Source organism: Pseudopodoces humilis, chromosome 1 (genome assembly GCF_049639895.1).
Source record: "Pseudopodoces humilis isolate 2021_Gansu_Grassland_sample_001 chromosome 1, ASM4963989v1, whole genome shotgun sequence".
In the NCBI taxonomy this organism is placed as follows: Eukaryota; Metazoa; Chordata; class Aves; order Passeriformes; family Paridae; genus Pseudopodoces; species Pseudopodoces humilis.
This window is the reverse complement of record NC_142200.1, coordinates 57,264,109-57,279,599: the sequence shown is the minus strand read 5'-3', so window position 1 is coordinate 57,279,599 and position 15,491 is coordinate 57,264,109. Positions and strand designations below refer to the sequence as shown.

The 15,491-nt window shown below is 39.8% G+C and overlaps 1 protein-coding gene across 1 annotated transcript; it reads left to right on the top strand.

Moving 5' to 3' along the window:
• The first annotated feature begins 258 nt into the window (after positions 1–258).
• CYB5A (cytochrome b5 type A) lies at positions 259–15,230 on the top strand. The gene is made up of 5 exons (XM_005517303.3): positions 259–515; positions 10,141–10,269; positions 11,937–11,966; positions 13,249–13,283; positions 14,138–15,230. The coding sequence occupies exons 1-5, from the start codon at positions 372–374 to the stop codon at positions 14,214–14,216; spliced, it is 417 nt and encodes a 138-aa protein (XP_005517360.1). The 5' UTR covers positions 259–371; the 3' UTR covers positions 14,217–15,230.
• The last annotated feature ends 261 nt before the right edge of the window (positions 15,231–15,491 follow it).

The following is a 15,491-nucleotide window of genomic DNA, read 5'->3' as shown; positions in this document are numbered from 1 at the left end:
GAAGCCGCGACTCCAGCGCCCGGCAGCGGCCACGGCCCGACGGCGACCAGCGGGGGCTGTCCCAGCAGCGCCCCAGCCCCGCCCCACCCGCCAGCGACCGGTCACGTGGGACGGCGGAGTGGGCGAGGCATGGCGACAAAGTCCCGCCCCCGGCAGCCACGGCCGCCCACAGACTGCCCGTCTGCTTTGAGTGGCATTGCTCTCCGCCAATGAGAGGCCGGCGGGAAGAGAGGGGCGGGGCGGTGGCGGGCGGTGATAGGGCCTGTGGCGGAGCCCTGGCCGTGTGCGGGATATCAGCTTGTGGCGAGTGCGGTGTGGGGCAAAACAAGATAAGACAAGACAGAATAGGACAGGACCAAACCGAACCGGACATGGTGGGCTCCAGCGAGACCGGGAAAGAGCCGTGGCGGGGCCGCTACTACCGCCTGGAGGAGGTGCAGAAGCACAACAACAGTCAGAGCACCTGGATCATCCTCCACCACCGCATCTACGATGTCACCAAGTTCCTGGACGAGGTGGGTGGGTGCCTGCGTTGCCGGGACGCTGAGGAGGACACCGGAGGCCCGCGGGGCGGGCTCGCCGGCGGCTCCTCGGCTCCCCGCACTGTGCCCCTGGCGGCTTCTCGTCCGCCTGCTCCGGCCCGCGGCGGGAGCCGCCCTCGGGGCCGCGAGAGCGCCCTGGAGAAAAGCGGCGGGGCGGGCCCGGGCTCCGGGAGCCTCTCGGGCAGGAGAAACCCGCGAGTGCCGTGCACGCCGACCACGCTACCTTGTCATCCGCTGTGTGCCCGCCTGAAACTTTCGGGGTTTAATTCTAATTTGAATTTCCAGTAAATAAGGACAAGGAGGAAAAAAACTGGAGTCGGTATTGAGGGCTGAGATAGGCGGGCTGGTTGTGTGAATTTGGAGTACCAGGAGTGGGGCTGAATCCATCTGCTTCTTGCTTTGGTGTGCCAACTGAAAACAGAATTAAAAGTGAAGACTCAGCTGGGAGCCAGAGCCATATTATCTTGTGAACTAAAAGGTCAGCAACTGCTCTCTTCACACTATTGTATGTTGTACACATGTGTGTTGTATTATGGAACAGGAAAGAAATTCCACAAGGTGGAAGGAAAGTACCACAACGTGCAGAATATCACAGGGTTACTCTACTAGTCACAAAAATCACAAAATTGTTTGGATTAGAATAGGCATTAAACCTCATCTCATTCCAGCCCCCTGCCAAGGGCAGAGACACATTCTAGTAGACCAGGTTACTCCCAGCCCCTGTCCTTGAACACGTCCAGGGATGGGGCATTCCCAACATCTCTGGGCAACCTGTGCCAATGCCTCCTCAGTCCTGTCACCATAAAAAAATTCTTCCTTATGTCCAGTCCATGGTAAAGCCTTTTGGTCACAGTGGCTTGTGTTCATAGCTATCAAATAAGTACATCCACGGTACACTTAAGATCTGGGTGGTCTTTTTTTGCAGACATGGCAGATGCGGCATTTCATACAGGCAACCCGGTTCAGAAAATTAGGGGGGCTCTCACTGCTGCCCTAATGTGCTTGGTGCAGGGATGCAGTGTGGTGCTGCAAAGCTGCATCAGTTCAATCTCTAGTGTAGAGCACTAGAGTCAAGTTCAATTTTTTCGTCTATGTTTTGTTGGGCTTTTTTATTCCCCAGTTAGTTGATGTTCTTGATCTCTGGCAGACAGTGAGTAGTTGATATAATCATTGATAATCATGGTTAAAAAAGAAGCATTTTAGTTTGTTGGACTAAAACATTCTTCAGTGGAAATGCAGAAATAAAACTTGCCACTTTTTTTTTCAGTAATTGAATGGCACTGGGATTTAGATATTTTGAGTTTTCTCCCTTGCTCCGTATTCCTAGTTAGCAAAGGTAGAATCACAGGATCAATTAAGTTGGAAAAGACCTCTTGAGATCTCATCCAGTCTTTGACCAGACACCACTGTGTCTATAAGACCACGGCAGTAAGTGCTGCATCCAGCCTTTCCTTAAAACTGTCAGGGGTGGTGACTGCCACATCTCTTGGCAGTCCATTTCAATGGCTAATCACCCTTTCTGTGAAGAAATTCTTCCTAAAAGTGACCAATTAAAAAGTGTATGGTAGGCTTACATTAATTTCTTAAAGAATACAGTTTAGATGGGTAGAGATGTGACAGATCTTAAGCATGAGTAGTTCTGTAGCCCCATCTTGATTTTTGTGCTTGTAAACACTTGCAATTCAGAGGAGAGAGAAACTGAGCATTTTGCAAAGGAGGGTTGACAAGCAATTTTTCTAAGCCAATGTTGACACAGGTAGTATTTCATTCTTAAGCTGTGTGTCAATGTAAATTGTTCAGCTTTTCAGCAAGGCAGATTGTGAAACTGATCTACTGACTCTTCCTTCATTATTTTTCATCTAGCTGTGCCCCTGGTCATGTTCATCCATTAGTTATGGACATCATTGTATGGTTATGCAGTCAGGGCAAATTTAATTTTAGAAGCTCTGGAGAAGAATGCAGCTTTTCATGTAGTCTGCAAAACTGAATTAGCTTTTGGAAATTTGATCAGTTTTGACTGATACATAGTTGTATTGTTTGTATGTATTGTCCAGATTGAGGGGGCAGAAACAAAAAGACCCACACCTTAGAAAAACCCTAAACCTAACCCCACTCAAGAAAAAAAAAACACTTGACAAAAAAAAATCCAGAATCTGATGAGCTTTAGAGATTAAGTAGTTGCACAGCTTCTTCCTTCAGTACATATGGTGAAATCGGTAAATATTAAGAGGCATCACCTTGTGTAAATTTCTCCAAGAAAACCTCATTTTCATCCTTCAGGGCAACATTGATAATTTGGCAGTGTATCGAAGGAATTCCATTTTTAAGTATTTAAATAGTTGGGTTTTGGACAGTGTCGAGGATGTCTTGAGACACTCTGGTACACATAAGTCAGACTTCAACTTCACATTAAACAGCTTTCAATAGAACATGACTGGTTTTGACCTAAAATTTCGAAGACATTCTGAGATAACGAATGAGATTGTTGGAAATAGTTACCTGAAATATTTTAAGTGAAGCTACGGTTCTAGGGAAAGTTCTATGACATTTTAATATTCATTATGTTGGTGATTTTTGTTATGGAACTCTTTGATTAAGATATTTCATGGGGCGCTTTTTTAACTTTTTTTTTTTTTAATGCTTTTGGTACTTAGTTAACTTAGCAAGTTTATGCTAATTCTTCTGACACTGTCAGACACCCTGAGGCATTTACACATGACAGTTGAGGAGAAATTGAAGCTAGACTCTTGCTGATTCATTCCAGAATACAGTAAACCCTACTCAAAGGATTTTTTTATGTTAGCTGTTTCAATAGCATTATTGGTTAAACTCAAGTTTATTTCTTACAGTTCCTTTCAGAAGCAGAAAAACTTAACATATTTTAATACTTAAATGTCGGCCACTGAAATTTAAGTCTAGTTGTATTAAAAAGGGTGCACTGCTAAAGCATCACCTCACTCATGCTCTTCTCAAGTAGTACATAAATATCAGTTTACTGGGGAGTGCAGAAATGGGAGCAGCTAAGATAACCAGTCCTGTTTCTTAAACCAGTAAGCCATCTTTTCAGCTACTATATTAACCTATGGAAATATTTTCTTATTAATAATGAAGTTGAAAACTTTACTGTGCTTCAATCTTGAAGACACCTTGGATGCTCTTGTGATTAATAAGTGAAAGTGTGATGCTGCTTTTCACTCCATTAGAGTAGTTAAAGGGTGTACTCCCTCTGTCCAGCTGTTGTGTCTTCATGGAGCTTGTAAATGTTTAGTGGAACTTTGGTTTTGGGGAACAGTGAGCCTCTGTGAACACTTGATTGTGGTTAGATAGGAAATGGACTGGGGATGGTGACATATGTTGGGAGTGGAGGCATCGCATGGTGTGACCCTTAGTAGCTTGCTTTCCTAAAGAACAAGGCTCAGAAAAGGTCATGTGAAATGTAGAGTGCTGAAGGAGGAAACAATTGTGTGCTTTGATATCTTATCCTTGGGGTTAATGAAGATTTCAGCAACTGCTTTTTTTAGTCAGGTTGATTTTTTTTATTATTATTATTATTTTTTAAGTGGCAGATACTGGGGAAAATTCATAGCTTGAATATTCATCTCTGAATGTTCTTTGATTTTCCAAGTCTGGGAGAAGAAATCAAGAGACCTCAACTTCCAAAATGCATTATTTAAAAGGTCTTGGCAAGAAAGAGTATTCTTGAAACCAGAAACTATTATGTTATTTGTTATTAAAGGCTGTCAGACCTGCGTTGCAGAAGATTTGAGAAACCTTCTCCTTAGCTTCAGGTCTTGTGGTTTAACCTCAGGGAGTACCCATGTACCACACAGTGGCACACTCTCCTCTGCCCAGTGCATGGGGAGGAGAATCAGAAAAAGGTCAGTTTTGTTGGTCAATATAAGAACAGTTTAATAGTGGAAATAAAGTAAATGTAACAATAATTGTAATGATAGGGAGAGAGAGAAGAATAAAACCCAGGAGAAACAAATGGTGCACCATGCATGTGTTCTCCACTCACTGACCGATGCCCAGCCTGTTCCTGAGCAGTGATTGGTGGCTCACAGTCAACTCCTCACAGTTTATGGCTGGAGTGTGACATTCTGTGGTATGGAATATCCAGTTTGGGTCAGCTGTCCTGGCTGTGCTCCCTCACTGGCAGAGCGTGGGACACTGAAAAGTCCTTGACTTAGGTGAGTACTACTTGGCTGCAACCAAGTTCATTAACAACATTATTCTCATGCTAAATCCAAAGCACTGTACTGTACCAGCTATTAACAAGAAAATTAATTCTATCCCAGCTGAAACCAGTATAAAGTCCTATGTCATTTAAAGGAAAATAGCTACTAGAAATGCATGTGTACTCACAGCAGGATGTCATGGCTATATCTGTATTGTAGATAATTACATATATGAAGAACATTAAATGTCAATGAATGGACAAAGTACATTGGCAATGCTCTATAGTATTTCCCCATAATTTTAATAGAGTCATCACTCTGGTCGGGTTTTAACATCAATCTAATGAGCTAAACAAGAATAGCTGGGCCTATAAAAATGAATGATCTGTGTCTTGATTTACTTTCTGTTGTGGTGAGGCTCTTGTGGGAACTTGATTGGATTCCTTAAGTTAGGCAAAAAAGCTGACATATATAGGAACATCTCTACCAGAGAGGAGTTTCTTGTTCTGGAAACCAACTATGGCATGCATTTAATATTAATCTAATACAGACTTGGTTTAGGTTAATTCAGTTGTTGGTGGTCTAAGAATTTGGCAAAAAGGTTATTGGTAAATATATTTTATTTTCCTATTAGGTATGAACTTGTGCTTCTATAGCACTTTTCCTAAACTCCTAGAATGGACAGCTCCCACTAAATGTGTTTTGTAATGCTGATCAAATAAAGTGCAAAAAGCAAATATTGTTCTACTGTGTCAGGATGAAAATTGTTCTCTCCCCTGTGTGGTAATAAGTTACATTCATGCAGTGTGCTGGTGTTGTGGAGGAGTAGCACAATGCCTTCCATGTTTAAAGTCATGATCAGCTTGCATTGAAGGATGCCTGTATTGGCACATTTTGAGTCTGCCAGTGAACCATGGGAACTCTTACTGCACAACCTTGCAGTCTGAGGATTAAACGCAGTGTTAATGCTTCCTTAAGCTCTGATGAAGCTTGCAGGAGAATTTGAAAATGTTTTAAGAAATAGCACTTCTTAGCACTTTTATGTGAAACTCCGCAAGCTGTAATTGTTTTGTAAGTGAGGAAATGGGCACTGTTATGGTTTAACCTCAGTGCCCTGCAGCTCATTGCTCCCCACAGACCCTTGGTGTGATGGGGAAGGGGATTATGGAAAAAAAGATAAAATGTGTGGGTTGAGATAAGAACAGTTTAATAACTGAAATAAAATATAATAATTACTATAAAAAGGGAGACAAAAAGAGATGCTAACCCACACCCAGCCCATTGCCAAGCAGCAAGCTGTAGCTCCCAGCCAACTCCTCCCAGTTTGTATACTGAGCATGATGTTCTGTGTTATGGAATACCCCTTTGACCAGTTCAGATCAGCTGTCCTGGCTGTGCTCCCTCCTGGTTTCTTAGGCACGTTCTTGCTGGCAGAGCATGGGACATTGAGAAGTCCCTGAATTAGGGTAAGTGCTACTTAACAACAACTGCAGCATCAGTGTGTTGTCACTGATTATTCTTATTCTGAATCCAAAGCACAGCCTTGAAGAAGAAAATTCAACCCTACCCCAGCTGAAATCAGGGCAGGCACCAAGCTACTGTGTATTCTGTTTGCATCTAACCTTCATCTAAAGGCCTAATGATAGTTTTCAAAAATATACTTTCAGAGAGAGGTCTTTTCTAGGCTTCTGACATTTTACATGAGCTGACAATATCTGTCCTTAAACTTAAATAGATGATAGAAATAATTTGGAGGACTCTTTTCAGGCTACATGAAAATGCCTTGAAATAAGCAAACATTTGTCTATCTGTTCTGCATAATATGGCTGAGGTTCTCTGAGTGTTCCTGGCTCTGTCACTGCCCCCTTTCTGCTTTTCATACGTGTAGGGCAGAAAGTGAGATGTGAGTTTGAGACTGCCACTAATGGAGACCTTTGCTGGTCTTGCTGGAAGTTAAATTGGACCCTAGATTTCATCACCTCGGTATAGGAAGGGAGAGGGCACAGGAGTTGCAAATTAAGGTAGCTGTGCCTTAATGGACTAGCCTTGAACTAGAACACAGAGAAATTTGCATGACCATGGCAAAACTGAGAAAAGGGGGCATTCAGGATGAGGTAAGCTGGACTTTTGACCCAGATGAGACCAGCAAGATTAACTGCGCATTTGCCTTATCTAAAACTTTCTAACGTGCTGCTGTTAGGAATTAGTCTGGGCTCTGTGCTAGTGCTGGCTCTGTGTAGGCATTTGTTACACATGTAACTTGGATTATGTATTATATTGGGAATGTCCTGGAAATGAGCTAGGCTGTCTTAATTTATCATCAAAAGCTTTTTCATTCCCCCCAAACCACAGTTTTACCTGCAAGAACTCTTCAATTACTTTTATGAGGAGGATTTTGGTTTAGGAGTCACTATCTGTATAGCCTTGTGAGCTTCTCAGTTCCAGGGTCTATCCAGAGGATCTTCATTAAAGTAGCAGTTCTGGTAGCAGGCTTTGTTTACCAGCAGAATCATCAACAAAGGCCTTGTATAAACAAGTTTTGGGAAACTCATCCAACCATGAAAGATGCTCATCTCTTGATAGAAAAGTCAGCTCTTGCCCTTTGTGTGAGACATTATGGTTGCTCTCTTTCATTAGGGGAGGTGAAATCTTTTCATTAATTTTGTATATTATGTGCTAGTTATTTACAGAGGTTTGTAAGTTCATATTGTTAAGCAGAGGTGACATCTAAAAGCAAAGTGTTATGTTTCAAAGTACGTCCATCAATGTCTAGTACGGTATTATTAACATCATCTGGTAGATGGCTTAGTTTGGAATTCTGTGTGTGATTCTCTGTGCTTAGCCTTGCTCATGTCAAAAAAAAATTGTCAGTTTTTCAGCTGTAGTGGCAGAGGTCAGGGTGAATTTGTCCTCTTCAGCTGATCTGTGATAGTCAGTCAGAGGGTTGGTAGAGAGGATTGGTTGCAGTCACTGTCTTGACACTAATATTGTGGTTTTGTAGACAGAGGGATCAGTTGCTAATTAGACAAAAACTAGATCTACAGAGAAAAGCTGGAGCTCCTCTGTGGGGCTGCCCATACTGCTACGTGATTGCTTTGTAGTGGCATGAGGGAGGGATTTGGGAATACAAGTTAGTACATGATCATTCTGTAGCTGGCAACCTGCAAGTAGCATGTTAAAGTACTCCATGAAGTAATTTCAATGTAGATGCAGTTACATTGGTAGATACCCACTTGTTTGGCTGGATAGTGAATCTGATTTTGTGAGCTAGTGTAAATCATATGATTTTGATGACTTGCTGGTGTAACTGGTATTTTATGTGCTTGTATGAGTGGCGTTTGGTTTGCATTTGGTTTTAGTGTAATGCATGAGTAAGAGTTTACATACTGCTTGTGCTGCTGGTGCTTTATGGCTGGTTTAACTTTGGGGCCTTTTGCTGCTTGTTGATACCTTGTTTGTTAAACATGCTTGTTTGTTAAGCATGTTTTCCAAGGAGTTGTGCCACTTCTCCTGAAGTTGGTACATATATTTTTCTATTTTGGAAAATGCAATTCTTTGGCGTGGTTTTAAAAAAAACAAAACCCATACTGCTAAAGAAATTCTATGAAGATTTAGTTGAGGCAGTGTCTGGGAGTGCTAGTTTGACCCAAGTTCAGCTTCTCAGGTGCCATTTCAAGGCATTGAACTTGAGTGCTCCCTCAACTTTTGCCCAGTCTTTTTCCTTAATATGTACCAGCATGGATTCAAGGACAATATTTGGTGAGCGTGCCATATTTGCAAGTTGCTTGCATAATCTTTACTCTGCTTGTACTCTTCTAACCCTTTTTGGCGCACTTGCTGTGTCTAATCTCTCTATCAGTTGCTTAATCTTGTTTTTGCTTAGTCATCGTAGGGATCCTTTAACCTAATAGCTGTGGTATCTCAGCTTTTTAAAAAGTGCTGTGGTTTTTCGTTTATGGAGGTTTTTTTTAGGTTTTTTTCTCCTCAACTTTCTTAATCTGTTAGAAGAAATGTCTGCATTTAATATGAGGATTCAAGCTGTGGAGTTCTGGTACTGCTGGAAATTCATAGTAGTAGTTTGGTTCACGAACAAATACTGTTTTTGTCAGAAGAGAAGTTTTGATATAAGATTAATAGGAGGATTTGAAGTAAGTGCTAACCTGAGGTGTCTAGGCTAGTAGAAATGTCATTTATTTAACCTATGGGCTTTTTGGTAAGCTGTTCTCCCCACAAGATGATCCTAAATTGTAGAAATATTGATTATTTTCCGTAATTTTATATCTTGTACTCAGAAACATTGAAAATTGAATTGAAGTTCCAAAGCCTTTTATCTCCTCTGCTACTGGTAAAGTGCTTATATCTCTTCCATAGTTGCCTTAATCCAAGGCAGTACTAGTAAATTTGTTTACCTAATCATTCCTAATGTTAATGTAGTACTTTCCTGCTTGAAAGTTGAGTGGTGAATTTTTGTGGCACGTTACCTGTTATATGAGTAAGTAACTTGGAGCTGAGGAAATGCACTGAACTAGAACATGTGATCTTGCAGTATATTCAGGCAGAGATATTTGATAGATAAAAATGTACTTCATAAAAATTTCATAAAATCCCCCAAAGTGCATCCTGGGGAAGAATAAAAGTTAATGGAGAACAGGGGTTTATGTTGAGGGAATGGTGATGGATTGAAGTAGTAGAAGCTCCTGGGAGATGACTTCTCTGTATCTCAGGGGTTTTATCAACAATGTGGTTTCAGGATTCCATAGCCTATGAAAACCAGTTGCTATTCGAGGGTCTTAAGTGAGCTTTCAGTTGTGCTTAATCACTTCCAAAGGAGCTGTCTTACTTGGTATTTGTACCATAATTTGTTTGGAAAGGACCCTTAAAGTTATCTGGCCCAGCTCCCCGCAGGATTAACCAAAAGGTCAGGTTCCTTAGCACCTTGCCATCTTGCCAATGCTTGAATGCGCTTCTTGCCAACAGATTTTTTTATCTTCCTGGAATGTTCTTGCTGCAGCTTAAACCTTTTTGGCTTTTATCCTTCTGCTGTAAGACGTATTGTTTAGCTAAAAATACACATTTCCTAAAGAAGTGAAAAACACAGAATGTAACTTCAGATCATAGATCAGCTGTTAAAATACAGACTGATTCCCCAAAGCTTTCTAAATGCTTTAGTTGCAGGGGGTAATGCCTCTTATTGCTTCTTTGCCAATGAAATAGAGACTTAGCTTCCTTGGTTTTGGCTTCAGAGCTACATAAAGCTCTCTAGTGATTCAGAAAGACTTACGTTTCCTCTAGAAAGTTTAGCAGCTGATTTTGCTTTTTTTAATTTTTTTTTTTTTTTAGAAATGTAAAAATGCAGAATTCCCATTTCTAGAAAGTGAAATGTACTTCAGTAACAAATCCAAACTCATTTAAAATTGCAGCACCCAGGAGGTGAAGAGGTCCTTAGGGAGCAAGCTGGAGGAGATGCTACTGAGAACTTTGAAGATGTTGGCCATTCCACAGATGCAAGGACATTGTCAGAATCCTTTATTGTTGGGGAACTTCATCCCGTGAGTATATGAGAGTGTCCTTACTTTTGTGTTTACTGTACTGCTTTTGCCTCTAATTACTTGTCTGGTAATTACTTCAAAATCAGGAAGAACTGCTAGTTTGATTGGATGCCAGTCCTGCAGCTGTTTGTGGATGTACTTAGGTTTGAGATTGTTTTCCCAATGTGAAGGGATTTGATTAGTGTAGTGTAAGGATGGTCACATCTTTTGGTGATTTAAATTGTCTTACAGCTTAGTTCTTGAATAAACTGAATATGAAACCGTGTCATTTCTGGTATACACTGTCAGCTTTGTAAGGAAACTGTAACTCCTGAAGGTGGTTTGTCAGAATGTCTAGACCTTTTCTTTTGCCAGTATGCAGTGACTACTTAACAACTGCTTTCATGCTTCCACCATTGTAATTACATATCTGCCAGGCTTCTATCTGCATCGAAAGGTGCAATCCTGGATCTTCATATGTATGTTTAGAAAATGGTCATTGTAAGCATTGTACTTCCAGATTGTTGCTCTGTCTTCCCTTCTCTGGCTCCTGCCATTTTCAGCTGCATCATGGTTCCCTACTTGTGGTTGTCAGGATTATTTATGATCAGTTCCCACTGGATCATATGTTGTCCTCTCTTTTATACTGTCCATCTCATTTCCCATACTTTTAATGAACACCTTTCTGCTGTCTCAAGTTTTGAAGTATTTCTTTCTAGCTACAGAGCTGCTGCCTTGGCTTCCTTCAGCTAGGCCATAGTTAAACCCTCCTTCATCTTAGTAGTTGAAAACCACTGTTTTGAGGTTTAGGCTGCTAGTGTGCCTGTCTGCTCTACTTTGCTGCCCATTCCTGCCTCTTTTCCTCTTCTTTCATGTATGTTTGTCTTGCATTTGGGGTAAAAATCACTGTCTTGAGTGATTTAGCCTATTTCACAGTAAGATTCCTGATCTTGTTTGTCTCAGGTCATTTCTTGATAAACGTTACTAGTGTAGCTTTTCCTAATAGGAAGTGATTTGGCTCTGATGCACATTTATGGCTTTGCAGGTTCGCCATCTATTTCTGATACCACTAATGTTCTTAACCTGGCTATCAGTCCAATTCTTCCTTGTTTGGCAAGTGCCTGTTTTCACTTGATACGCAACAGCTTGGTAGTTTAATGTACGAGCACAGAATTGACAGGATTATATACTGTTGAGCTTTTTTGTAATGAATGTGACTGTGCCAAGCAGAACTTTGAGTTTTTGAAGGATCCCTAGAATTTGGGACTTTTGGACCAGTGGACCCTTAGACCACAACCAGTTAGTTGACTTTACGTTATAGTGCAAGTACACTAAGCACAGTTAATATGGTTGCAGTCAATGTAGAAGCTAAAGGTTATATGCTTTCTAGAGACAAAGGTAAGGTAAAAACATGGTCACAAAGAATAGTGAAATTTGTTGGAGGCTCAGGTTTCACTTCTTCGTTGCATACTGGGAAGTATTATTTAAGGAAGCGATCTTGTTTATGTTAACTCAAAATCAATCGCTGACATCTGCTTTCTTGCAAGTTTGTTTTTATCTAGGGAAAAATACTTACACCTTAACAGAATGAATTGGAGACTGAATTAACTGATAAATTGAGTGAGTTTGGTTTTATTTTTAATGCTTCCAGATTTTGACTAAATGTTTCTTGCTTTTTTTTCTTGCAGGATGATAGATCCAAGCTTCAGAAACCAACAGTAAGTGTGCTTCTTGAAATGCCTCATTGTTTCTCTTGGGCATTACAGACAGTGTCTTAGTATTTGTGTATGAATGGTATACCCCCAGAAAAAGAAATAATTCCGTTTAAGTGTGATGTTTCAGGTTTTAAATCTCTTTGACCTCTTGATACTTCTTCAGATTATTCCTTCCCTTAACATGTTATGTTCTTGAATCTGTGTGGATTCATACCAAGGGGTTATTAAGTCTGATGACATTATACTATAGCAAAAAGGTGACTGGAATCAGTCAATGGTCTTCTAGTGTTCAGTTTAAGAAAAACAGTTTATTGGCAGAACAGTTTAAACTAATTAGTGTTTGTGGGAGGAAAAATGCCATGCTTAATGTATTGGTCACACTAGTAGATAGAGAATGTAGAGGCATTCAATGTATTATAAATCAGTTAAATTGCAATTGTGAACCCTTTTCAAGGTGAAATTACTGTTTGCTTCCTGACTATTTCAGTAGATTCTACTGAGTGTCCTGTCGGTGCAGTATTGCACTTATTTTCTAATGGGTTTTTTCATCCTTATTAGCATTAATCTGTGTTTGCAGTCAGCTATCAAACTCAAAAAAATCATATGTCCCTTAAGGGAGAAGGTGCTTCAGGGATTAATTTGTACAGTTTCTGCTACTGTAGAGCATCCATAGAGGATGTTTGCACTGGGTTTACCAGTACAGCAGCATGCTTAGGAAATAATTGGAAATTATTTTTAAATGAAGTTTAGTAAGAACAACATCTTAATCTTCCTGTATTCTTAGAAGTAATTGATTTTGTAAGATTTCCAATGATATGAATCAGTTAAAGGAAAGAAAGAAAATTATTTTAAAATATATATATGCATTGAAATACTCACTATAGCAATTATTAATTTTTTTTTTATTAGGACCTGGAACTAGTATACTAATAAAAGTAAGAAACGGAATAGTGATTGAAATTCTGAAATTTTTGTCTTACAGATGACTGAAATGTTTCAAATGTAACCTGAGGTTGAAGTTAGCATCATAGAAAACCTGCAGCAAAATTCTTGTTGATAGTATTTTAAGAACTTGATGCAATATTGGCTGTAGAAACTGCTACTAGCTAGCTTTATAGTACAACAGAACTGCTGTAGGAATTAGGAAAAGTTGCTTCCCAAATGCATTCATTGAGTTGTTTTTTAATTAGTCTCACATTATGAGTTTTGAGAAACTATGGAACTAGTTAAGATGGAGAGGGTTGTCTTCCTGAAGTAAATATCTTCTTATTTTTTTGCTTTCCAGGAAACTCTTATTACCACTGTTCAGTCTTCTTCCAGGTACAGTATGACATCTGATGTCCAACTTGATGTTTGAAGTTCCTTATGATTTTCTGAAACTTAAAAAGCTGAACAGATTTTATCTGCTGGAAGCTGAGATATCAGGGGGTGGTACATGAAAATTTCTGTTCTGTTTAAAGTCCAAGTTGGCACCTATGTACCTCTTTACCAATATGTCAGCTTACCAAGTAGATACTTGTCTCATATTGTCAGGTGACAGTATTTACCAAATGGTTTGTTTTGCACAGCCCTTTATTTCTGGAGTCTGCCGTGTGAAGGGAAGACTCTTAGTGCCATTGCCAATTATTTTACTGATTTGGATGCCTTGCTTTTAAGATTTGCTACTGCTGTTGCATCTAAGGGAAATAAGAGAAGTCTGTGTATAAGAAGGAAGATTGGTCAGAATTGGGAGGGAGTTGAAAAACACTTTGGAATACCACTGAATCAAACTTCGTCAAGTTATATCCTGCTGACAATTGCTTACTGCTGAAACCTCTGAGGACCCTTCTGTAGTCCTTGGGGTGGGGAGTTTGGGTGCTTAGAAGTGTCATGTGATGCTGCTACTTAAATGGCTTTTGAATGAATGACATTCTGGGCAGCACAGCATGATTTTAAATGTGCCTAGGGTTTTACTATTCTCTAGTAAGCAAGCTTCCTATAAGCTCTAGTACAAAGCCTTACTGTACAAGCTTCTTCCCTTGTCTGGAATATTTCTGGCCAATCCAGGTGTTCTGTTGCCCTGAAGTATTTGTTGGAGTGAGGAGGGACTTCTCTTAAGCAATGACTTTTTTTTTTCTTTTTATAACTTGCTGATTGTCACTTCCTAAACTGCTTTTTCAAAAACTTCCCTTTAGTTCATGGTCCAGCTGGGTGATCCCAGCAATAGCAGCGATTATCGTGGCCCTGATGTATCGTTCCTACATGTCAGAATAAGCGCCTTACTGAGAATTAATGCAAGAAGAGAATACATTCTCTGGGAGAAAATGTAAGCAATCCTAACCCAATACTTTCCTGGATAAAAGCCTGATGTCTGAAGAAAAATTCAAGTTTTTCGGAAAACAAAACAATTCCTCTTCTGCTGTGCACTTTTCTTGACGTTGCCTTCTTATATGCTGCTGTGAAGTGATAAAAAGGCACCATTTCTCTTTTTGTATAACACTTGTATTCTCTAATGAATTACTTGATAACTGTATTGGTTTCTGTGGTAGGATATTATTTTCTATGTAACACTGATTCTGGTTATTTCTTTTTAATCTGTAATAAGGTCATTAGGACTCTCCTGACGTATGCATTTTACAGCTTTAAAAGACTACCAAAACTGTGTACACGTTCACAACTTAACTTAAAAAAATCATGTTGTCTTTTTAAATGTAGTATGAATGAAATGCAAGTTAAATGTAATGAATAAAACTGAGTGGAGTTATGAGTACCTGGATGTGGGTTGGGCCCTACCAATCAGCTATAATGAGCTGGGTTTTTCTCCATTTTTTTGACAACTGCTTTTTTAGTTGTTTTAGGTACTCCTACTAGCAAACTGTTCTGTTTGTCTCCCATAGAAAAATTCAGGTGAAGTATGAAACTCACTGTTTGGCCCAATTATGTCTGTCTCATTTTTGTGAAAAATAGCTCTTTTTTTTGAAAAAAGGCAGAAAAAAGTAACTGCTTTTAATAAATAGTACTGTTACTGCCAAACACTCAGGTGATTAGAGAATTTGTTCTGGAACTTTTAGCCTTCCATAAAATCTTCAACTTTGTGAAGTACATTGTGAGGGGGGAAAACTGATAAATGAAATCTGTTTCTGACTCTTCTGTGATGTGCTTTGGTGCTTTACTATGAAGAGGCAACTGTTTTCACTGCTGAATACAAGATAACTACAAGTTTGCATTTTGTGGTGAACATTTTTAGTCATATGTAAATGATTATGAATAAAAGTTTAATTGCTTACACCTGCTGGCTCAAACACCTTCATTTCCAAATTCTTTGAAGGCCTTGAAAGGGATGTCCTATTGGGGCACTTCACAGAAGTGCACTTACAGAAGCTCCCATCAACTTTTTGTCAAGCACTAACTTTTGTCCTGTTTTTGCCATGGCTTTCCCACTGAATGTGGTGAAATAGTTTTAAAACTTCAAGCTTTATTGGTACTTTTATAGATAACCTTTAAAAAGGATATAATAACTCAGAGTTGGTATTGAGAATCACAAATCAA